The following is a 23,813-nucleotide window of genomic DNA, read 5'->3' as shown; positions in this document are numbered from 1 at the left end:
GCCACCAAAACCGTGTGATATCAGTAAGGGTATGTAAAGTCTAAATGCTTTGTAGATGAACCAGCTTCGATTGAAGCATTGGAAGCCAACATTACTAAAGTTATTCACGAGATACCAACCGAAATCCTCCAGCGAGTTATTCAAAATTGGTGTTTACGGGTAACCGAATTACGGCGCAACTGGAGCCAACATATGAAAGCGATTATCTTAAAAAATAAAATGCCATGAATAGTGTTTCAATATTTCAATTAAAAATCCGACGCCTCCAAATTGATCACCCTATATTTACTGAGAATTTGGAAAACCTTTAGCGCTAATGAAGGCACTGTTGAAGTAAAACCTATTGGAGTAAACTGTCCTGAGTCCGTTGAATAAATTATTCCAGTTACACCAAAAGAAGTTGACAAGGAAATAAACAAAATGAAGCCGCCTGGATTTTAGTTAATCACGGCTGAAGTCTTTCGTAACCTGCCGAAATGTTGCATTGTCTATCTGACCAGTTTATTTAACAAATGCCTCAGCTTGAGGCACGTATGTACCTACGTATTAAAGATTCACCGAAGTTACCAAGATACTTAAGCCTGGTAAATCACCCATCGGAATGTCCTCTCACAGGTTAATGTCTCTGTTACGGATTATGTCGAAGCTTTTTGCACCCGAAAAATACGTTCAACAACAAACAAAAGCAAGTCAGCGCATACAGGGTTGCCAATATTCGACGGACCCATCTGGCAACCCCCTTACCTTTTGACAGAGACGTCAGATCGCTTAATAACATATCGCGTTGGAAGCGTCAGTCCAAGCAGATTTTTACCATGGAACAGTACACGCCAAGTGAGCGCTCCCAAATTGTTGAAATTTACATTCAACAAAAGAAGTCAATTATGAAAACTCAACGTGCGTATAAAAAACTAAATAATGTGAAAAGTGCGCCTTCTAAGAACACCATTAAACGTTTGTACGAAAGGTTTTCGACTAGTGATGCTCTTTCTAATCCAAAGAGGCCAAATCAAAACCGACCAAGGCGCCGCCAAGGACATCCCAAAATCACCGTTCTCAGCAGTTGGGCATTGCTCGGACCACTTTACAACGAATTATCCGCATTGATTTGCATTTATTCCCGTATAAGATTCAAGGGTCCAAAGAGTCATCGAAATCCGTCGGGTCCGTCGAATATGGGCAACCCTGTATAGTGAAAAATAATACCCATAGAGTGAAAAATAATACTTGCAAGCCAATCTTCATCGATGCGTCGACGAGGCCAAATATCTGGGCATAACACTTGATGCCAAACTGCGCTGGAAAGTTTACGTTAGGAAAAAACGAGAAGAGCTGGACCTGAAATTATAGTAAATAAGCTGTATTACGTACGGTATACAATTTTGGGGATGTGTTAGTCAAAAGTACATCACATACCAAGAAATGATGTTAAGGACGCAGCATCCAGCTAACTTGGGCTGAATTCGTCTCAAAGACGATTAAAGCGCACAACGGTAGCAGATCTACATTTATGTTGTAAAATGCTTTCTAATTAACTAGTTGCAATTGTACAACGCTTCTAAGCCATGCCAAGAATCCTAATAAAACACATACAAAAATTTCTCAGAAGGAAGCCCACACGTTTGCTGACCATCAATTGCTAAATATCTAGACTCGATAGCGCCAAATCGAGCGCACGTTTATATTAAGCAAAGATTATAGGTACGGAAAATACTGAAAGAGGCTTTGACTCTCTATGTTTTAAGACAGTGGTAGGGTTGCCAGATATACATATATGTACATATATACAAGGGGAAGTCCAAAATAAACAAGACTGACGTCATAAAAATGTTTTTGATGGCGCCATGAGTTAGTGCGTTAGAAGTTACGTCCTTAGCTGACTTCCAGTGAAAGATTGGTGGCATTCGGTTCAGTGGAAGCAAAGTTATTCCGTCTAAAGTGTCAGTATATTTGTGTCATCGGTTCAAAAATGAGTTTCGAACAAAGAGCTAATATCAAATTTTGTTTTAAAATCGGTAAAACGTTTACCGAAACATTTGAATTGATGAAGATGGCGATGATTGTCTATCTCGTGCCAGAGTTCATCAGTGATCTACACGTTTCAGAGATGGTTGTGAGGACATAAATGATAACGAACATACGGGTCGCCCAAGTAATCACCGAAAACCCCGTACAAATTGTTCGTAAATTTATCAAAAATTAACCGAAATCATTGTTGAAATTCACGGGTTAGAGTTGAGTTGCAGTTGATTATCTCCAAAACATCGATTTATCGCATTTTAATTGATCATTTAGGTTTGCGAAAGGTCTGTGCACGTTTCATTCCGCACAAGTTAACTGAGGACCCACAATTGGCCAGAATTCAACATTCGAAAGACCTCATTAAAGAGGCGAGAAAAGACGAGAACTTCCTTTACAACATTGAAACTGGCGATGAAACGTGGTGTCTCCAACATGAACCCGAAAGTAAGCGTGAAAGTGCCGCATGGAAGTCCCCAGACGAGCCACCACCCAAAAAATTGCATTTGGGAAGTACAAAAATCAAGTCGATGGTCATTTGTTTTTACAATTCAAAGGGAATTGTCCACAAGGAATTCGTGCCAACAGGCCAAACCGTCAATGCAATTTTCTATCCTGGCGTTTTGAAGTGTTTGTTGCACCGCACTAGCCGATTACGCCCTGAATACCGCGAATGAGGAAACTAGCGCTTATTGCATGATAATACAGCATCTCGTCGATCCACTCATGTGACTGATTTTTTTACTATAAATCGCTTTTTAACCATCAATCACTTACCATGTTCATCTAATATGGCTCCCTGTGACTTCTTTCTATTCGGAAAATTGTAATATATTTGGCCATGAAAGGAAAACGTTTTGCGTCCGTAGAGACCATCCAAAATTCTTGGACCGACATCCTCAAGAACATTCCGGTCAATGACCTGAAACACTCTTTCGAAAAGATTTTAGATCGCACAAAAAAGTGTATCCAGGCCAGAGGGGACTATTTTGAATAAATAAACTCAAAGTTATCAGAATAAAGCTCCTGTCGTTTCTATGTTAGCGCAGCCTTTTTAATTTTTGACTTCACCTTGTATAACTGCCTTTAACTCCGGTTGGAGTGTAGAGCCAGAACAAAAGATTTGAAGTCATTTCCATTGTGAGCAAGTTGTTTTAAAGACAACCTATATTGTATTTGAGTTGGATAAGTCTGTATCCACCATGTGTCGCCAGAACGTTTTTGGCCTTCCACGGTTTCGTACACTTTCCGGATCCCGCCGGAGAGCAGCCCTACATACTTCGCCGGCATCTTTGGGTAAAGTGTGGCCTATCCAGCCTCTCTACATCTTCATTTAATGATGAGCTCGATTGGGAACTCGTCTGTCGAATTAAGCAACTCCTGATATGAAATAACACGAGGTCAATAGATTTTCAAAATTTTGCGCCCCCAGGCGTTTACGAATATTTACAGTCTTCGGATGAGCACGGATGTAAGCGACCAGGATGCGCAGCCATAAAGCAACATCGCTTTCACGTTGGAACTCAAAATTCGTGGCTTAGTTTTGACTGATATGGAATTTCAAACCCATATGTTGTACAACTGAGAAAACGCTGCACGTGCTTTGTTGATACGGTGTGAGATGCCTTCCACCTACTGGTGTTATTTTACTCCCGTGCTAACAAAATTCCGTCATAAGTCTGATCTCTTTTCCATACACAGTAAACCGGGGGCCTCGTATTGCATGCAGTTTGAAACTAACTATAGGTAGCATCACGATACGTCATGGAGGTGATCATCACGAGACTGTAACGTCACGTGAAATGGTTCAAAATGTGAAGAAGCGACTTGACCAAAATCCCCGACGAAGTGCCAATCAAATTGCGAAAAAACTGAAAATTATCTAACCGTAGCATCCGCCGCATACTGAAAAATGATCTCAAAGTCAAGCCTTACAAGATCCAAAAGGCGCATACTGAAAAATAATCTCAAAGTCAAGCCTTACAAGATCCAAAAGGCGACTGATCTCACACCAAAGCAGCAACAAGTCACACTTGAGCGAGCAAAGGAGTTGCTTCACTAGACCGAAAGTGGTAAATTTCCGAACATTGTGTTTTCTGACGAGAAAGTTTTTCTAGTTTCTTTATTTCAGTGCCAGACCATGGACGTTTCAACAGGACTCGGCCACGTCTCACAAAGCTCGAGTGAACCAAAAATGGCTAAAAACAACATTTCGAACTTGAAAATGCCAACACAATGGCTCTCACATTCACCAGACGCGAATACGATGAATTATTCTCTTAACCCCATTTTGGAGAACAAGGTCCAAACTAAAAGATTTATCAGTCTCGTGACGCTGGAGAAAGCCATTGTCCGTGAGTAGGCCAAAATACCTGCAAGTCACATTCGGGCAGCTTGCGACTCGTTTCTGGACTGTCTGTAGTCAAAGCAAAAGGTGGTCATATCGAGCAAAAGCAAATTGATTCTTAATTCTGTATTATTTTCACACATTTCTTACTTTGACTTTACAAAAGTAATTTTCCAAACTACATTCACGGCCCTTTTAATTGGTTACACTTTGAGTGAGGGCCCTGTGTTTCTTCTTCATCAGAGTTCAAATTGAGTAGGTGACGAGGTGACGATGTGAGAATTGAAGTTTGAGGGTTCAGGACTTCGGAGAAGTCATTTACTTACGTTCCGATGTAATAAGGTCCCATTTTCGTCTTTAATAGGATGGCTTGAGCTTCCGTATTTGCCAGTTAGCTCCCGGCTCAGCCTATACAGTTCACGCAGATTATTCTTGCAGGTGGCATCTTCCCATTGGCATGCTAGATTAGAGGTCCAAATTCGCTTATCTCTACGCCAAGATCGTCGTTTTACGTCTTTACGGACAAATCTGTATATATACAGGTATTTAAATTTTCCCTTTCCCTTCTCAAAAAAAAAAAAAAAACAAGCAGGAATTGAATGAACTTAGTCGATTTAGAGTAAAAGCTCTGTTTAAGAGAGAAAAAATACATTCTTATTTATTTCGAATCATTTTTAGATTTTTCAACACATAACTTCAATACAACACTTTTGTCAAGATATACATAATACAGTTACTAAGCTAAATTGAGCGGCTATGAGCCATTTCCATCTAATATTTGCTTTTTGCGCTGCTCTTTAGTTGATGTTCTTTGTAAAAAGGCTTAGTAGTCATATGAATTCTTCGCATTCATTTAACAAAAAAAATCGTTTATAGTTTAGGTACATAATTTTACAATTTTTATCGGTACAGTATTCTCACACATGACAATATGACACCACTTGTACATATATAAAAAACAGTTATTCGTGTAAAAGATAAATAATACAAATATGTATGTTAGTACTTAGCTTAAAAATTCATAGGTACATGAGAATTTCAATATTTGGCAACATTTTTCAAATCTGCTACATATGCAAGTATGTGGTTCAAATGCCTTCGTAGGTATATTAAAAAACAAAAAAAAACACACAAAATATTATAGTTATCAAAATAGAGTGGCAGATTTTACGTAAAATCGTACAAATTATTGTAATTTAAAATTTTCTTTTAATACTTTTTATACCCAATGCACGCATATAAATATTATACATAACGCAGAAATATATTCAAGTAGATTTATTTATAGACACACTTAAGTATAAAATATTTTATTAAGTAGTCCCACTTACTTTCACCAACTTATCCTATAATATAATATAAATAAGCTCAAATAAAAGACCCTGGCAGCCAGTGCCTTAGCATGTAAGTGGAAGAATTATTTATATATTTTTGTCTTTGAAATAAATAAATAAAAAAGACTAAGAAATATTCCCGCGGGATGTTGGTGATGTTGTAGTGGTTGAGTATTCCTGCTGAAATATTCGTAATTAGCGACTAGCGCCGTTTTACTACCACTGTTCTCGTGTGATGATGTGTTTTTTTTTTCAAGTCAGATTTCGTTAGATCGTTAGACCTTTTGGTCCCTAGCAATACCAGATGGAGACCGACCTCTATGAATACCGAAAGTAGACATCAGGATGTCAGCGCTTTTAGTAATCTGAGCAGAGCTGGGAGATCCGCTTTTGAGACGTCCTCCAGACTCTCAAACAATGGGACTCCCAGGCATTTTAGACGCGTTCTTAATAATGCCGGACAAACGCACAGAAGCTGTTCTAATGTTTCCTCAACATCCTCTCTGCATTTCCCGCATTTGTCCCTGTTAGCAATCCCTATCTTCTTCGCATGTGCAGCCAATAGATTATGACCTGTTACCATATCTATGATAGTTCTGCAGTCCTCTCGCGAGAGCGTAAGTACGAATTGAGTCAGTTTTTTGTTGTTATTTCTACATATGACTTTTGCTGTTTTGCATGTGGTCAGATTAGTCCATCTAGCTTCCACTCGGCCACTTTTCATGTAGTTGTCCATTTCGTTGTATATTGTGTTTAGCGGTTTTGGTATGTCGTTCTCTTTGTTAGATCTAGGTATAACAGCAAATTTTTTATCTCTACGTCTGAGATTTCATTGATTTGCTGTAAGAAAGGCTTACCAAAAGAGCAAAATCTTGCTCTAGCTAGACCTGGACATTCGCATAGATAGTGGAAGAGACTTTTTTTCACCCCTTTCCCCTTCACAGCTTCTGCAGATGTGATTGAAAGGGAGGTTAAGTCTGGCTGCGTGATCCCCTACCATCCAGTGACCTGTAAGGTTTGCAGTTATACGTGAAATGTTTGGCCGAGAGCATCCTAACAGATAATTCGTCCTCTGGATGTTGTATGACGGCCATGTTTTTCTATTGTAGTAGTTAATTACTTCCACTTTCTTTCGGCTAAAGCATAGCAGTGCGAAGTAGTGGATGTTAGCAACCGCCACCGCCTCTGTTATGTCTAGTGGCGATCTTTTTCTTGCTAGCTCATCTGCCATCTCATTACATTCTATGTTCCTATGACCGGGAACCCATATCAGAGTAATTTGAAGCCAATGACCAAGCAGCTCTAGTTCTTTTCTGCATTGTAAAACTAACTTGGATGAAATGGAATTGGAATCTAAGGCTTTGATAGCTGCTTGACTGTCTAAAAAGATAGCTACTCTTGCACCAACTTCTTTCTAGGGTTTTAGTAATTTACATGATTCTCTGATTGCTAGTAGTTCTACCTGGAACACGCTGGCAGAGTCAGGAAATCAGATTGATTTAGATATGTTGAGCGGCTCCGAACAGAGGCCAGCTCCAACAACACAGTTCATCTTACTATAGAACCATCGGTGTAGATTTCGACGTCGAATCACTTTTCCTTTCCTCCATTCGGCACTCGGTGGAAAACGTACCGTCTTTCTTGAAGTTAAGGTCGGGGGTCGTGTAGTCTGATTTGTTTTAGATCAGTGAGTTAAGATGTATCTTGAGACTTGTTCAGCTTGGTTTGGTTGTATTTCTTTTCTATTGCGAGCCACCAGACTGGTGCCGCATATGTTGGTATGGGTCTTACAATGGCTGCGTAAGACCAATTGGATAGTATTAGGAGGGATATTAGCAAAATTTATTATTTCTAAGTTATAAAAATTGTTACTGCTCACAAAAGCATTATGGGCCAGAAACTTCACATACTCGTCTACTATGTATGTGAATCCTGTATGTGAATGTAGGTGATTCTGATTACGAATCTCTTTAGTTGTGTTGGTATGAATGGCAGATGGCAATAACACGTTTTCAATGAACCTGCGCTCGAGTTCGCGAGAGGCTCTTGAGTTCGCTAACTACGAATCTGAAGTTAGTTTTTTAAAACTCACAATGGCGGACCCCTTATGGTGAACGATTTCTGAAAGCAATTATACGATTTTCATTCCGAATATTCCATGGCATGGCGCAATGGGAGCCATGTGGTATCGCTACTGGGAGCTAAGAAAGGATATGTGAAATCCTTTGAACGAAATGATACTACGTCTCATCAGAAAGAAAAAACGCTCCGGTTCTGAAAGTATTCAATGCCGTACCAGCTAGTGGTAGCAGAGGAAGAGCAAGACCTCCGCTACCTCTCCTTTTATTTTTTATTACATTTTATGATTAAATAAATGAAATTTTGTTTAATTTATTATAAATACTCACACCAATTGGCGAACAGAGATATTTTAGAGAATATTTGCAGATAGTTGTGGGATATTCTTGAATTCGGTAAATCGCTAATCATACACTAACCAATGTCTATGTATCCACGTGTAACTATCCCCCGCAAATATTATTATAAAATCGTATGAACAAAGTTCTGCATTGGGTATAAAATGAAAAGTGCAGAGATAATTCGTAATTGTGATTTAATTCAAATGTTTTCTTAAAGTTATTTTATTTGTATTAAATGCAGAATTCAAACTATGTACGAATACGAAAATTAATTATTTACATATACAGATACTTTTACTATAGAAGAAAGCTGCCAAAAATAGTAGATGTATATATATATATATATTTATAATAAAACCAGTCTCCTTTAGTTTTACTTAGTGGGAATGCGGAGGTCCATGACTAACTAAAAACGAAAAATATTTAGCGAAGCATAAATTTAATAAACAGTTTTTAATTTACTAAAACTACAGCCATCTACAGACTAACATCTGGCAAGGAACAAAAATAGCAGAATTGCGCTAAAGAAGCTCGAGATATGCGATCAGTTTTGCCTTCCACTCTAAAAATCCCAGACTTCCTTAAAACATTTGCTACTTCTGCTACTTTGGCTATTTTGCCTTAGTGCGAAATGCTGCCCTCCAACGATTTTATGACTAACGCCGGCGAAGGTACACCATAAGAGTTATTTGCTGTCGTTAGTGCAGCGTTGTGAACCCGTATAGATAGTCTCAGCGTCAAAGTACAATAAAAAGTTCACCACATATTGATAAGTTTGGCCTATTTATTTATGTATTTTGTGATTTCAATTTTTTTTTTTATAATAACATAACTCATAATAAAGGGTGGTTAAATTTCAAGAGCCGATGTTGAATGTGAACCACACCTAAACCTCAAGCTTTTTTTGCATTTCATTTGACATTTTCCAATTTCAGATTAACTCAATTTGAACTATGGAAAGAGACACAATCCAGCAACGCGTTAAAGTTATTCGGGCTTATTATGAAAACGGGCGTTCAAAACAAAATGCATATCGCACACTTCGTGATTTTTTCGGTAAATTTAATCGTCCAAATGTGCATATAATCAGAAAAATTGTGCGAAAGTTTGAGCAAACCGGGTCTGTAGGAGATGTGAAAGCACCAGTGCATGTTCGCGATAGTGTGGTTGAAGAGCCGTCCACCTCAACTCGTCGTCGTGCCCAACAATTGCACCTCTCACGCTCGTCGTTGATGAACATTATGCATAAAGGCTTGCATTTACACGCTTACAAGGTGCAACTGACTCAAAAACTAAAGCCTCTTGACCATTTCAAGCCTCGTCAATGGTCAGAATGGTGGCAGGAAATGGCAACAGTGAATGACCAATTTTCGAAGAAAATCATCTTCAGTGATGAGGCACATTTTCACCTCAGTGGATTTGTCAATAAGCAGAATTGAAGCATTTGGGCGAATGATAATCCAAGAGTGATTGCCGAAAAACCAATGCACCCACAAAGAGTGTCTGTTTGGTGCGGTTTATAGGCCGGTGGCATCATTGGGCCGTATTTTTTTCGAAAGTCAGGCTGGTCAGGCAGTTACTGTGAATAGTGTTCGCTATCGTGAGATGATAACGAACTTTTTATGGCCCGAATGGGAAGATATGGATGTGGACGATATGTGGTTTCAACAGGACGGTGCCACTTGTCACACAGCTAACGAAACAATGGCTCGTTTGCGTGAAAAATTTGTGATTTGACACCATTGGACTTCTTTCTTTGGGGTTATTTGAAAGAAAAGCTGTACTTCGATAAGCCAGTAACAATTCAAGAGCTAAAGGATGAGATAATTCGGCACATTAACGGCATAGAACCTGAATTATGCCTCAGCGTCATCGAAAATTTGAACCATCGGATGGAGGTGTCCCGCCGAGGCTGCGGTAACCATTTGGCCAATATTTTGATTTATACGTAATTGAGCCATACCAATATTATCATAATAAAGAGAAATGGCAATAATTTCTCAAAAAAACTGTATTTTATTCGAAATCAATACCGGCCCTTAAACTTAACCACCCTTTATTACACGCACCATATAAAGCAAAGTTTCGAACTTTGTATAAAATTTGTGAAAATTCAAAAAAAATGTGTATTAAAATTGCAAACTTTTCTTTCTGAGTAGAAATGAAAAAATATATCCGCTTTTGCAATTTGATAGATCATTGACTTTTTTTACAATAAAGTAGAAGTTTCAAGTGGTTGATTTTTGAGAATTTTTTCTGCTAAATGTGGAGCCTTAAATGTAGAAAATAACTTTTTAATGCTGTGGGCATACTTTTGACGCCAGGATGCATAAATTCAAGCGTTAACTTTAATGTGAAATATACCGTTGGCTTCTTTAAATTTGCACTAATTATCTTTGCATTCTCTAAGGATTTCAACAACAACTTTCTAATAACCAGTGTGACAAAATTTAGCTTTGTGTAAATACTTTTGACCATGGGTGTACGAACAAAATGCTGCGGAAGCGGTAGTTGGACTCTGGATGAATAACCACTCTAACCAACCATAGGTGTACGATTTCAGCGATTAAAAATGTGGAATATTAGAGTTCAAATAAAAAAATAAAAAATTATGATTTTATGGACCTCCCCAAATGATTAAAATAGTTCCATATATGTATGTATGTGGTAAGATTGAATTAGTAATATTAAGTTACATATATACGGATGATAATACAGTTGCGTTTCACTTGATACGAATACATATATTTGATTTTTCTATGCCTGAATCCAGGTAGGTTTGTATAAAAGTTCAGTGCAAATTAGTGTAAAATGCCAAGAAATGTATATTTATTTTTAGCGTTTCGCTCAGTGTACTCCATTTTGAACTTGAAAAATATTTGAATTTTTTCTAAGCATTTGGAATTTTTTATATACATATACATACGTGTGTGTGTGACACAGTTTGGTGTAGTTAGTTTGATAAATTCTTCAGTTTGCTGATATGGAAATTACTATACTCGTAGAAAGGCTAGGAACAAAATGTAGGAAGAAAACTGTTTTGACGGCTGTTGCAGTTTTGAAATTCTTTTGTTTTTAAAATTTTCATTTAAACTTTGCTTTTGACATTTTCTTAAACAAAATACTTTGATTAAATGGTATTTTTTTTAATTTTTTAAAATTTTAGTCTAATCGTTACATGTTAAATATGTATGTATGTATTTGTGTATGTATAAGAAATTCTGTTTCTAACAACATTTTCAAGATGTGCACTTAATTTTTTGTTTACAAATTTTTTTTTTGGTTTTGTTTTGTGTTTTTGTTTTTTTAATTCAGTATTTTGTTTTTTTGTCTGTTAGATAGGGTTTTTTAATTTTCACCAAATTTTTTATACTAAATTCTGTGTTGATTGTTTGTGTTACGCTTTCTAATTGATATTCAGTATACTCTGTATTTGTTTTTCTTTGTTTTTGTTTCACTTTTCTTTCTATTCTATGCTTTCTATGCTGGTTGCTGGTCGCATCGCATTTATTGTTTTAGCTATTATTGGGACTCACAAACATTATTATTATTTTTATTCATTTTAATTATTTTTTTTATCCACTTTTTTTGCTTTATTTAGTTTATATATATAATTTATTTATTTAATTTATTTATTTAATTATTTATTTAATTTATTTATTAAATAAAACACAAAAATTTTATTTAGTTTTATTTTCTTCCGATTTTTTTGTTATTTATATTATTAATTATATATAATTTTCCAAAACAGATAATCCAGAAAATGTACTGCTTTTTCCAAGTGCCCTTTACATTACATTTTGCATTTAAAAACACCAAAAAATTAAATAACTTTCAAAACAGTAGACCAACATTTCTTCTAATTCGAAATTCAGTTGAAAGTTTTCTGATTTTTTAAATGTTTGCGCAAAATTTGATATTTGAGTTTATACGGTTTTTGTTGTATAATGAGTTATAATTTTATAAAAAATTCAACAACATTAAACAGCTGACCAAAAATAATGCCAAAATAGGGATTGCTCGAAAAAGCAAACTTGGCGCTGCCAGACATTTGAATTAGAAGACAGAAATAAAAGTGGATTAGTCACACTTTACGCAAGAAAAACGGATTAACGAGGGAACTAAAATGTATGGAATTTTTACAAATTAACGAATTTGCTTCAAGGGGATAGCATTTTTCCGATTTATCGCGATTTTCGATTTAGCGGGTTACAAATTATCGAGACTCAACAGTAATTTCATTTTATTTTATATGTTACTTTATTTTTTTTTTTTTATTTCTTTCTACCTAACTTTTTTATTTTTTTATTTTATTTCATTTTATTTTGATTTATATTTCTTTTTTAATTTTAAATTGTTTCTTCTAATTTTTATTAATTTTATTTAATTCGATAAATTTTATTTTATCTTTTTTATATAATTTCATTTCATTTGCTTTACATTATTTCATGTTTTTCAATATTACTTTTATTTATACTTTATTTTATTCAGTTGTTAATAATATTGCTTTATTTTATTTTGTATAATATTTTATCCTTATTTAAATTTTTTAATTTTAAATTGTTTCTTCTTTATTTTTTTATTTTACTTTTCATTTTTATTTTTTTTAAATTAAATTCAATTTATTTTATTTTGTGTTATTTATATTATTTTTATTATTTCATTTCATTTTATTTTTATTTATGCTTCTTTTTTAATTTTAATTTATTTCTGCTTAATTTTTTTATTTTACTTTATTTTATTTTATTTTTTTATTTGAGCTTAATCCATCTCGGCTATTGCCGGAGATTACACATCCCGAATAAAATTTTCAAGGGATTGTGCTCTGGTGGAGCGTCGTCCAAATTCTACGCCCATGCGATTACTATTGCCTAACTATTTAAAAATCTACGAACTATTGCACATGTGTCCAGTATGGTCGACTTCTGCATGTCTTCTAAAAGGTGTTGGCAGTCATACTTCTTTAAGTTTTTTATTAAGTGTGCTTAGTGCTTAGGCACTAATCCAGTGGAAGATATAATTATTGGTATTATATTCACTTCCCTCGCTTTGTACATCCGTTTAAGTTCTATGGCCAAAGCTGGATGCTTCGATATTTTGGTGGAGTATGTGCTTTGGATGTTGCAATTAAGAGGTACCGCTATATCAATTACTTCGATTGTTTTACTTATCTTGTCGAACAAGATGATGTCAGGTTTGTTGGCTGCTGCGGTTTGATCTGAGGATATAAATCTGTTCCACTACAGTTTAAAATTTTCCTTTTCCAATATTGCCTTTGGCTTATATATAAAATACAATACTTATTCTTGTAAGAAACCGTGTTTTATCGCAAGTTGTTGGTGGAGGATCTTTGCTATATTGTTACGTCTCATGACATATTCACGGGGGACAAGTACGCTGCATCCAGCAATTATATGGTCGATTGTTTCGCCGTAAATGCCGCACCTTCGGCACCTATTTTCTATTGCCTCACCATGTATTGACCTTCGGAAATTTCTTGTTGGAATAACTCGGTCTTGGATAGCGATTGCGAAACCTTCTGTTTCAGAAAATAATTTTCCTCTTTTTAACCACAAATTGGATGATTGTGCGTATATCCATTCCATTTGGAGATCATGGCGATGTGCACCGTGTATTGTTTTTGTCTTCCATGCTGCGATCATTTCTGCTGGGGATTTAACGCTCTCCGGTACTGGGAAATTCTGTTCCATCAAACTGAGCGGGGTAAAGCCATCGCGAAAGCTTTAAATAGATGAGACTCGCTGCTTAGAAAAAACTTCAAAAGTGTAGACGTGCTATATTAATGATTCCTCTCCCACCAACGTTTCGAGGAAGCAATATTCTTTCCACAGCGCTTTGAGGGTAATGGCTTTGGAACTTAGTAAAAGTGGTGCGTATCAGCGCTTCAATCCGAAGAATATCTGTCTGAGACCATTTTATTACTCCAAACGAGTAAGTCAAAAGAGGTATGGCCCAGGTATTAATTGGTTTGCATTTATTTCCACTGTTCGAACTCCTTTTTAATACAGCTTTCAAACGTGCCTCAAATTTGTTAATGAGGCTTTGCTTTACTAGCGTGTGGTTGATTCCTTTAAGTTGCAGAAATCCTCAATATTTATAAGATTCACTGCTATGCAAGTTGTCTATAATAATATTTTGGTATACTGCGTAGTTTTCTTCGGATTCGTCAAACTGACCTCTAATCAAGTGTATTATTTTGCATTTATCTGTTCCAAATTCCATTCCCACGCCATCGCTAAAAGCTTTAGTGGCATCTATCAGCTCATAAAGCTTATGCTTTTTGTTTGCGTAAAGTTTTAAGTCATCAACAAATAGAAGAAGGTTGAACGTACGCTCTCTTATTTCTGTTATTTTATTTTATTTTATTTTAATTTAATTTATTTTATTTTATTTTATTTTATTTTATTTTATTTTATTTTATTTTATTTCACTTGTACTTTTAATTTTACTTTATTTTATTTTTTTTCTCTTAGTTTAATTACATATTTTTATTTAATTTATTTAATTCAATTCAATTCACTTTAGCTTTTAATATAATTTTATTTCATTTTATTTGTATTTTTTTTTCTTAATTTTATGTTATTTCATCTTCATCTTTTAATTTTACCTTTATATTTTTCTTGTAATTTAAAAACAAAAGTGTTTATTTTATTGTAGTTTTTTATAAAAATTTATTTAAATTCATTTGTATATTTATTTTCGTTTAATTTTAATTTATTACTTCTTTATAATTTTTTTTCACATTTATTTTTTTAACTTGTAATTTAAACAAAAAAACATTTATTTCACTTTGGGTTTTTATAAAATTTCACTTCATAAACTTTGTATTTGTATTTTTGTTTAATTTTAATTTATTTCTCCTTCATTTATTTACTTGAAATATATTTATAAAGAATCATTTTACAAAACCAAGGCAACTAGCAGACGATGGTATCGGCCTTTTCTTTCTTTTATTATTCTTTCTTTTTACTTTTTTTATCATTATTGGTTGTTTATGTAATTCATTTAATTTAATTTTAATTATTTTATTTCATATTATTTCGTTTCACATTATTTTTATTTATTTAAATTTTTTTTTTATTTTAATTTTTATTTCTTGTTTTAATTTACTTGTACTTTATTTTTTTTTTTATTTAAATTTAGTTTGTTTTAATTCATTTTATTTAATTTAAAATATTTTAAATTATTTCGTTTCACCTTAATTTTATTTGCTTTTCCTTTTTTAATTTTTATTTATTTCTACTTTAATTTTTTATTTTACTCTTACTTTATTATTTTTCTGTAATATAATTTATTTTTTTAATTTATTCCATTTAATTCAAATTATATGATTTTATATTATTTATTTTTTTATATTTATTTCATATTTTGTTTTAATCTATTTCTACTTTATTTATTTCTTATTTAAAATTGTTGTTGTAGCAGCATGAATATTCCCCATACAAATACGGGGAATGCTGCTGAAGTGACAGTTCGTGGCCGAATATACATAAATCCGTGTCGTTCCGGTTACGTAGAACCGACTGTCGTGGGCATGTCTTTGTTTTTGTAATATGATTTACTTAACTTCTTTTTATTTTATTACATTTTGTTTTTTAAGTATCTAATTTTTGTGTTATTATTCGTTTTTTTTTTCTTTCTTTCGTTTATTTTCATTTTCTTCCATGTACAAATTTGTATTTTCCATTTTTCCATTTATTCTTATGTATTTTCTCATCTAGCATTTTTTATAAATAAATTTGATTTGCTTATTTTTTGTATACATAATTTCAGTAATTCACCGTTATATCAGTGCCTCGTCTTCTTTATTTGATAACTAATATATTATATTTCAGCTTTGATTTATTTTCTTTACTTATAGAAATATATTTTTTGGAAAATGATTTGTATTCTTTAATTTTTCGTTTCATAATTCTCCTATTTTCATTTCCTAAATATTTGACGATTTATTCAGTATTCATTATTATCTTTACCTTTGGAAGCATCTATCAATTGGCGCCTTGATTATTTCTAAATATTAAGAAAACTAATCTAAAACTCCTCTTCATCTCTAAGCAACTACACAAAAATGGTTTATTTGTTTTCGATTATCATTTGCAATTGCAACACAAAACTACGAGCCAGCTGCAGCACCGCTTGGGCATTGTGTCGCTCAGCCATTTCTGAAAGTGGTATCAGTAGGTTAAGTATTATTTAAAAATATAAAAAACAGAAATGCAACTTACCATTGAAAAATTTTATAACATCCGTGAAATCCATGCTATTCGACAGTATTATGTCGCGATAAGTTTCCAGCAGCGCTAAAGCGAGGAAGAGCACAAAATGACTGGAAGCTACATGTTTCGCCGCCCAAATCACTTCCCATGTGGCAAACACGTCATCATAGACAAGTTCACGCTTAAAGTCCAGCAAAAACCAGCGGTAGCAGAAATAGAAATGCGTGTAGTCACCATTCGAGTCCATCAAATCATACATCTCCGAGTCCAGTATTTGAATGAGAGAACTGAAATTTATATTCGTAAAATTCATATACGAAATATTGAGCTAGCAAACTATAAAACTTCACGTTTTCATTTTCAAAGATATTAAATACTATTCACCCACCGCATGTTCGCAAAATGCATATCCATGGCCCCGCCATTTGGAAAATTCTCGATCATGCGCTCCATCAGCTTACAGAAACAGCTGTAGCACAAAGACTCGTCGTCAAATATCACCAGGAGCGGCGCGACCAAATCACACATGCCCTGCATGTAGCCAACGTCCAAATGTTCCCATACATAACTATTTGTCAAAAAAAAAAAAAAAATACCAACAAAGTTGTTTGTGTTTATGATAAAACTTAGGCAACTTAAGCACAGGGCACTTACGTAGATATGACATTCCTGAGCTTATCCAGATTTTCATTGGCGAAATACCAATAATTACGATCGCAACGCTGCACATCCTTTTCGATGCGATGCAGATTCAACCCGAATTGTTCCAGCAATTCGCTCTGAAAAGTTTTTTCGTTTATTAAAAAATGTTTTTCACCTCTTTTCGCATTAGCTTACACTATACACGCCACCATTTGAGCTCGCAGGCGAAACACATGCCGATTTAGGTTCCTGCAGTGCATCCATAATCGTACCGCCCCCCAACGCAGCGACTTCCCCACACGTTTCGATTGATCCTTGTTCCAACAAGGGTGCCATTTGCCCACTTTCTGACTTAACACCAGGCAACCAATTGGCTACATCAATCGATGCATTGGTGACGATAACAGCGGAAGGTCGACCAGCAACATTCGCTGTCACTGCCGCAATTTCTCGTTCTTCTGCTTCAGCTGGAAATTGAGTCTCCTCGCCTACTAATTGCGACGGCAAATCATCAGCACTTAAAAACTCTGGACTCAAAACGCTCTTCTCTGGTTCATCTGTTGAATTCAAATTTGCCGATATGGATGTATGCAGATTTAAATCTGTGTAGGCAAAACCAGCGCCTACTGTTTCGTATGAAGACGAAGATGGGGATGTTTTTTCACTTTGGCCGGGTTGTGCGGCCTCTTCGGTCTCGCCAGCCGGCAGTTGCTCACTTTTGGTGCTTGCATTTGAAGTTGGTTCATTGACGCCCGCATCAATGATCTGCTTTTTAGTTATTGTGTCTTCTTTTTGTTGTGCTAAACCATCTTTGCCATACATCTCGTCTTCCTCCTCCGTTGCCTCGTCTACATTGCCTGAGTCGGTGCTGGTCTTCATAGCGCGCGGTATCGGTTTTACTGATAAATAATTTTGCATGTTTCCTCCTGCTGCTTCGGCTTGTGCCTGCCGTTGCTGCTCCTCATCGTACTCTAAGTCACCGGGATCCGAAATATCAGATATGTCTTCGAAAACTTCATTCTCCAACTCGGCTGCATCGATGTCAGCAGCGCGCACAGTCTTTTCATTGCCACTATTACTGCCCGAACTAAGCTTAGCTATCGCACGTGATGTCTTCTCCTTTTCGCGTTGTTGTACAATTGCATCTACTGCTAGCCATTCGCTCATCGTCATCTCGTAGTAATGCTTGCATGTCTCATCCTGCTTCTGTCGATCCGCGGTTGTGGTGCCAAAACTGGGAACGAAGATATTTCGTTTCATTTTACATTTTTCCCGTTCCAACGAGTTATCTAGAAAAGTTACCTGTAATGGCCAAGTAGGTATGGCCACACTTCTTTCCGCAATTCCGGACATACCCCGCCAAAGTAAACCAGCCGATAGACATCCATCTCATTTGCCACCACACCATTCACATTCAAAGCTTCCCAGCGCTCTTTTGTTAGTCCATCTTCGTCGGCTTTGACTGGTGAAAGGAATATTAATTATAGCTAAGAAATCATTTATTTCAACTTGTCGACTATTCAACTTACGTTCAGGAGTTATGCGTCCATTTACAAGCCCTGAGAGATGGGTGCGAACTGTTGACAAATGTCGGCAATACGCCAGCCAACCATAAAATGCTCTCGATATTATTTGTCTCTTCATTGTTGAGCAAACCATTTCAATACTGGTATTTTGTTTGGTCTGAACCTGTGTAAATTACAATTAATGAGCAAAGCAAGCACGACGAGACAGATCTCACAAAATTGGATGTATTCCAAAAGGTATACGAATTTAAAACTGAAATCAACAGTTAACCATGACTTTGGCTAAAACTAAAATGAGACTAGCTCCAATTCACGGACAGACAATTGTTAGATAAATATTTGTGTTTCAGGATAGTTGCTTCAATTTCTAAATAGCCACTGCTTTTTGCTAAGATTTCATATGCTGATGATGACTTGAGTTTAAAAGTCAGCAGTTATATACATATAATTGGGGTTTACACACTTTACGGGTGTGTGATCGGGCTCCTCCTCCTGTTTCTGATGTGCCTACAGTTTTAAACCAACTTCGAACGGCAGATGGTTATTTATGAGGAGTTTTTTCATGACAGAAATACACTCGGAGGCTTGCCATTGCTGACTAAGGGACGACCGGAATTAGAGAAAACTTTTTACTTCATCTGGTGTTACATGGTGATTGGTCTAGATTCAAACCTGTGCCCTGCCGAATGGTAGTCACACAACACACAATTCGGTTGCGACGAAGGTCAACGGTTAGCACAGTGCATTTTTTCTCTTCCTCAATGCCAGAAGCCTCACTACCTCTAGCACGTCACATAAATCGGACGATTACGTTCACGGTTGTTAATAAGTTTGTACGTCCTTCAGCTTGTGGCAGATACATATGCACCTGGCCACTGTGGAATCGACGGCAATGAGATCACACGCAACTTGGTAAACGTTCAGCAAACGAAGAGAAAGCGCATCAGGCTGCTAGCTCGTTGATTACCTACCAAGGCAGAATACTAGCTTTGTGTTTTTTCCCATGACAGCCGGTTCTATATTACCAGAACGACCCGTATTGATATCCGGCCAAGGACTTCTACTCCTGCAGTATTTGCAAAGCATTTATGTATGAGGAATGTTCATGCCGTTACCACAACAATAATCAAAATTACCAGATAGAGATTTAAACACATCCGCTTTGGTATGGTCTAACGTTAAAGTGTTAAGAGTTCATCAACCTATATAATAAAAATATATGGGCATTGATTAAGAAGGCTGGCGCTTTTTGAGGTCGCAGCTCTCTTCAGCTCTTTTATGGGAGGAAGGGCAACTGTTTTCCAAACGGAAATTTTGCCGTTCTGAAAGCAGCACAATGGATAATTGAGAGGAGATGGAGCGAGAAACAAATTGAAGTCTTTAATGACTGTCAGGCTGCACTGTAGGCCCTGGAGAATCCAAAAGCAGACCTCAAAGATTGTTCAAGAATATAAAGAGAAATTTAGATATGTTACAAGACGGAAGAAGCCTGTACTTATATGGGTTCCAAGACACCGCGGTGTTTAAGGAAATGAAATTGCCGATGAATTGGTAACTGCGGTTCAGTGGTTACCCAACACAGATCAGAGCCAATAATCGGAATCAGTTCTACAGGAATCATGAATTTGATCCACGATTATGCATGCAATTTACATGAAAAGCGATGGTCCGGTCTAGAACACTGCATAACTGCAAAGTATTTTGTGACAAGCCCGAATAGAAAACTGTAGAGATTTCTTCTAAAACTTGGAAGAATAGACTTTCTGTTGATGGTTGGTATTATTATAAAACACAACCCATAGGGTCAGCATATGGCCACCATTGGAATCATTGAGGACCCGATTCGGCCGTCATTTTCTCTGGGAAAGTCCTGCCTTTGCTAGAGCAAGGCTGCGAATTTTAGGTTCCGTTGTCATGAGAATGAGCAAAATTCGTTCTCTCAAACTGGAGGCTATTTTCAAATTTGCCAAAGAGTCTGGAAAATTCTCACAGGACTGGCTATCTCTGTCTCTATTCTATCCTATCTCTTTCTCTCTGTCACTTCTCTCCTTTCCTCCTTTACTATGAACCCTTTTGCTTTTTAGAGTTTCGAATACAATGCGCTCTTTAGCCCGAGTACTCTCTCGGTGCTTCTTAGATCGCCTTTTGCAAATTTTCCATTTTTGCTCTTCACCAAATATCTTTATGAATCACCCTATATCTATCTATCTAGCATCATGTTCGTCCATTGAATAAATTTGTCTTCTTGGGGTATACACTTAATATCATATGACAGTTGATATACTTACCAGCGGAGATTCCAGAGGGTGCTGATCCATAGAAAGGCTTTTGCTGGAACAATCACTGGATCCAGTAGTCGAACAGCTGCTGAGCTGCGCGCGTCGTGGTGTGCTGCGTACAAAGTCCAAAATGGAATGGGTAGCAACTGGAAATAAAAGATACAATTAATTAGAAACAAACACATTTGGGCAATCACAATTTTCCATAACACAATTACGCACCGAACTCTTCATGTTTACTTTTGCTCACAATGCGAAAGACATAATCGATTGGTGTTTCATCGAACGATTCCATGACCGAAGGTAAAATACGCCTGCGCACACTTTTCGGCCACGGAAATATCTTGCCAATACCGCGCTGTGACCACAGCGGTGGATCTAACTGGCCATGCGGCAGTAAGCCTGTCTCCAAACAACTTAAGAACTGTTGCATATGGCCACCTTCGGGGAAGTGTATTGGTGGGCGTTGCACACCATCTTGTCCAACGAGCACTATTACGCCGCCACTATCTTCACCAGGGTTCTGGTGACAATGCACATACACAATTTCGTCTACATTAATATTTAGCGCATAAGCCCAGTATGATTCTTTATCCTGCTCCTCATCTTGTTCCTCTTCCTCCTCATTGTAACCATTCATTAGTTGATTGGGTGTCCATTTAATGATAAGCGTCTGCACGTGCTGATGTAGGCTCAAATAGCCAGGCATTTTCTCATTAACATCTTTCTGAGGATTTCAAATAAAATACAAATAATGGAAAGCATTTAAAATGACAAACAAGCAACACTTATTTACCGGTACTACATATACATTATTTTTTCCATATAATAAAGTAGCTCGTGAATTTTGATGCAATGACTCAACATAGTCCTTTGCTACAGTTGTTGAGGCTATGGACTTGAAACTGGTGGCAATATTGCATTCATCCGTACTGGTATTTAGACTACGTTTGAAATTTATTATCGGTGCTCTTGAGCAAGTTGAGGAAGAACGGCGACCCGAACTGATGCGATGGCGTTTAACCTAAGGAAATAAAAAAATGCATTTGCGACTTATATTTTCTGATGTGTATATTAATTTTGTTTACATACCAATTCATCAGCGTGCGGATCTGTCCAGTAGTGATCGGCAGTCTTAACGCGCGTAAACTCCAGCGCACATGGTCCAACTAGAAGTGAGCTTAATATGGAGCCAAAGTCCGAATCTGCCACGAGGGAGTCACGATCATAATAAGTACTGGCATTTTCTACTAAGTACTCAATAATTTTAGCCAGTTTCTTCTCGTATAGGGCCAAACGGATCCACAAATATCTAATCAAAGGAGAGATACTTTTTTTAGCGGTAAGGATTGAAAAAACCTAACTGGGAGAAACAAGACGGTAACTATGTATCAATTTAGTACAGAAAATGTAGTCTTACGTGGCAATTGAGAGGAATAACTAAATGCTATAACGCCACCCATCTCCAAACGATACAAAGATACTTGAATTCTAGTACCAGGCGCCTTATTCTCGAGTCCAAGCGATGCATTCAATTTATATACTTTATATAATTATATAACTGGCGCTTACACCCTCTTTGGGTGTTAGGCCGAGCTCCTCCTCCTATTTGTGGCGTGAGTCTTATTATTCTTCCACAAAGGGACGGACCTATGGTTTTAAGCCGACTCCTAACGGCAGATATTTTTTATGAGGTGCTTTTTCAAGGCAGAAATACACTCAGAGGTGTTGCCTTTTAGTGTTCCACAGAGACTCGACCCTACGGACTCCGAATGCTAGTCATGCCCTACTCCACTCGACTACGGCGGCCCATTTATTAGATTTATTAGATCTTCATGTCAAAGAAGAGTCAACTAAAAGGCGATGGACTAGTCGTACAAACTAGTATCACTTCTCGAGGAGTTGGTGAAAAGAAAGCAAAGTGGTACTGATTATTACCTTACGCAGATACTCACCGGCCACGACTGCTTTATGGAATATCTCCACCGCTTTCAGCTGGCAGATAGCCCATTTAGCCCACGCTGTCCTAGTGCAATCGAAAGCTCGGCTTTTCTTTGGGATTGCTTTGCACGAGATGGTGCAATACTTCAAAGAGTTATGGTAGACTCATTTAGTCCTATCATCTTCATAAGGGACATGTGCTCATCAAGTACTAATTGGGAGGCGGTTCGAGCGTTTGCTAGAAAAATCATGCTACGGCGTCAATTCATTATATGGGGGCGCAATACCTAGCAGTAGCAGCTACAGTTGCAAGAACAAAACGGAGATGAACTGTTTCTGGACGCGACGATGACAAACGTAGACACTTGAGTTAATCACTCATAATTACATCAGACAGAATACAGAAGGATAGTTCATAAATACTGCGCTATCGCAAATTTTCCGATGTTCCATTTCGCTCAGAAATCTACTTATGAAAACAGTGGGAGCAGTGAATACTATCGCTAGCGTAAAATCTCGATGCGTCCACAAAAGAAGGACCACTATTGTGACAAAATACAATACATAAACCCAGCTCCACCCTGATGAAATATTTTCTGCACCCCAAAGTGGAAATCAGTCGAGTAGGAGGAATGCTATAGTGCGACGGTGCCTTTGATGAGGTTTATAAAATTTTACAAAAAAATTCAAGCGTTTAGAGAAACTCAACTATAGAGGAACTTAACTCACTCAATCAATGGCTCGGTATAGTCAGGGTTCCAGGGAATATCGAGGCTGCCGAGAAAGCAGATGAAGTTGCTAGCTTAGGATCCTGCTTAAGCTCGACCAAAGCGTAGCCTGTAGAAGTTCCGTTCAGTCATATTAAGGCGGAACTTAAATCTCACTATTACAGCATTGTTAGCAACAATAGAAATTGTCCGGGTTTATCAGGAGTAGGCTTAGGAGCTTTGGCTAGCGATTTCTCAACAACATGGACGAAATTTCAGGCTTCGAATTTAGGTAATATATATTATTTTTCCCTTTTTCCTCTACGTACGCAATGAAGTTGATATAGAAAATAGCACTCTT

General features: G+C 36.6%; 1 protein-coding gene across 1 annotated transcript in view; it reads right to left on the bottom strand.

The window, feature by feature from the left end:
• Nucleotides 1-15,574: 15,574 nt before the first annotated feature.
• LOC129238128 (small G protein signaling modulator 1) overlaps nucleotides 15,575-23,813 on the bottom strand; it is a 61,255-nt gene continuing 53,016 nt past the window's right edge. Inside the window, exons 3-13 of the mRNA XM_054873166.1 lie at nucleotides 21,897-22,116; nucleotides 21,601-21,828; nucleotides 21,027-21,531; nucleotides 20,814-20,950; nucleotides 18,529-18,688; nucleotides 18,302-18,461; nucleotides 17,195-18,233; nucleotides 17,012-17,136; nucleotides 16,746-16,925; nucleotides 16,367-16,644; nucleotides 15,575-16,303 (exon numbers count right to left, since the gene is read on the bottom strand). Coding sequence (XP_054729141.1) covers nucleotides 16,215-16,303; nucleotides 16,367-16,644; nucleotides 16,746-16,925; nucleotides 17,012-17,136; nucleotides 17,195-18,233; nucleotides 18,302-18,461; nucleotides 18,529-18,688; nucleotides 20,814-20,950; nucleotides 21,027-21,531; nucleotides 21,601-21,828; nucleotides 21,897-22,116 — 3,121 coding nt within the window. The 3' untranslated portion in view covers nucleotides 15,575-16,214. The remainder of the gene's footprint in view (nucleotides 16,304-16,366; nucleotides 16,645-16,745; nucleotides 16,926-17,011; nucleotides 17,137-17,194; nucleotides 18,234-18,301; nucleotides 18,462-18,528; nucleotides 18,689-20,813; nucleotides 20,951-21,026; nucleotides 21,532-21,600; nucleotides 21,829-21,896; nucleotides 22,117-23,813) is intronic.

This window comes from Anastrepha obliqua, chromosome 2 (genome assembly GCF_027943255.1).
Source record: "Anastrepha obliqua isolate idAnaObli1 chromosome 2, idAnaObli1_1.0, whole genome shotgun sequence".
NCBI lineage: Eukaryota > Metazoa > Arthropoda > Insecta > Diptera > Tephritidae > Anastrepha > Anastrepha obliqua.
This window is presented reverse-complemented; position numbering and strand designations above follow the sequence as displayed.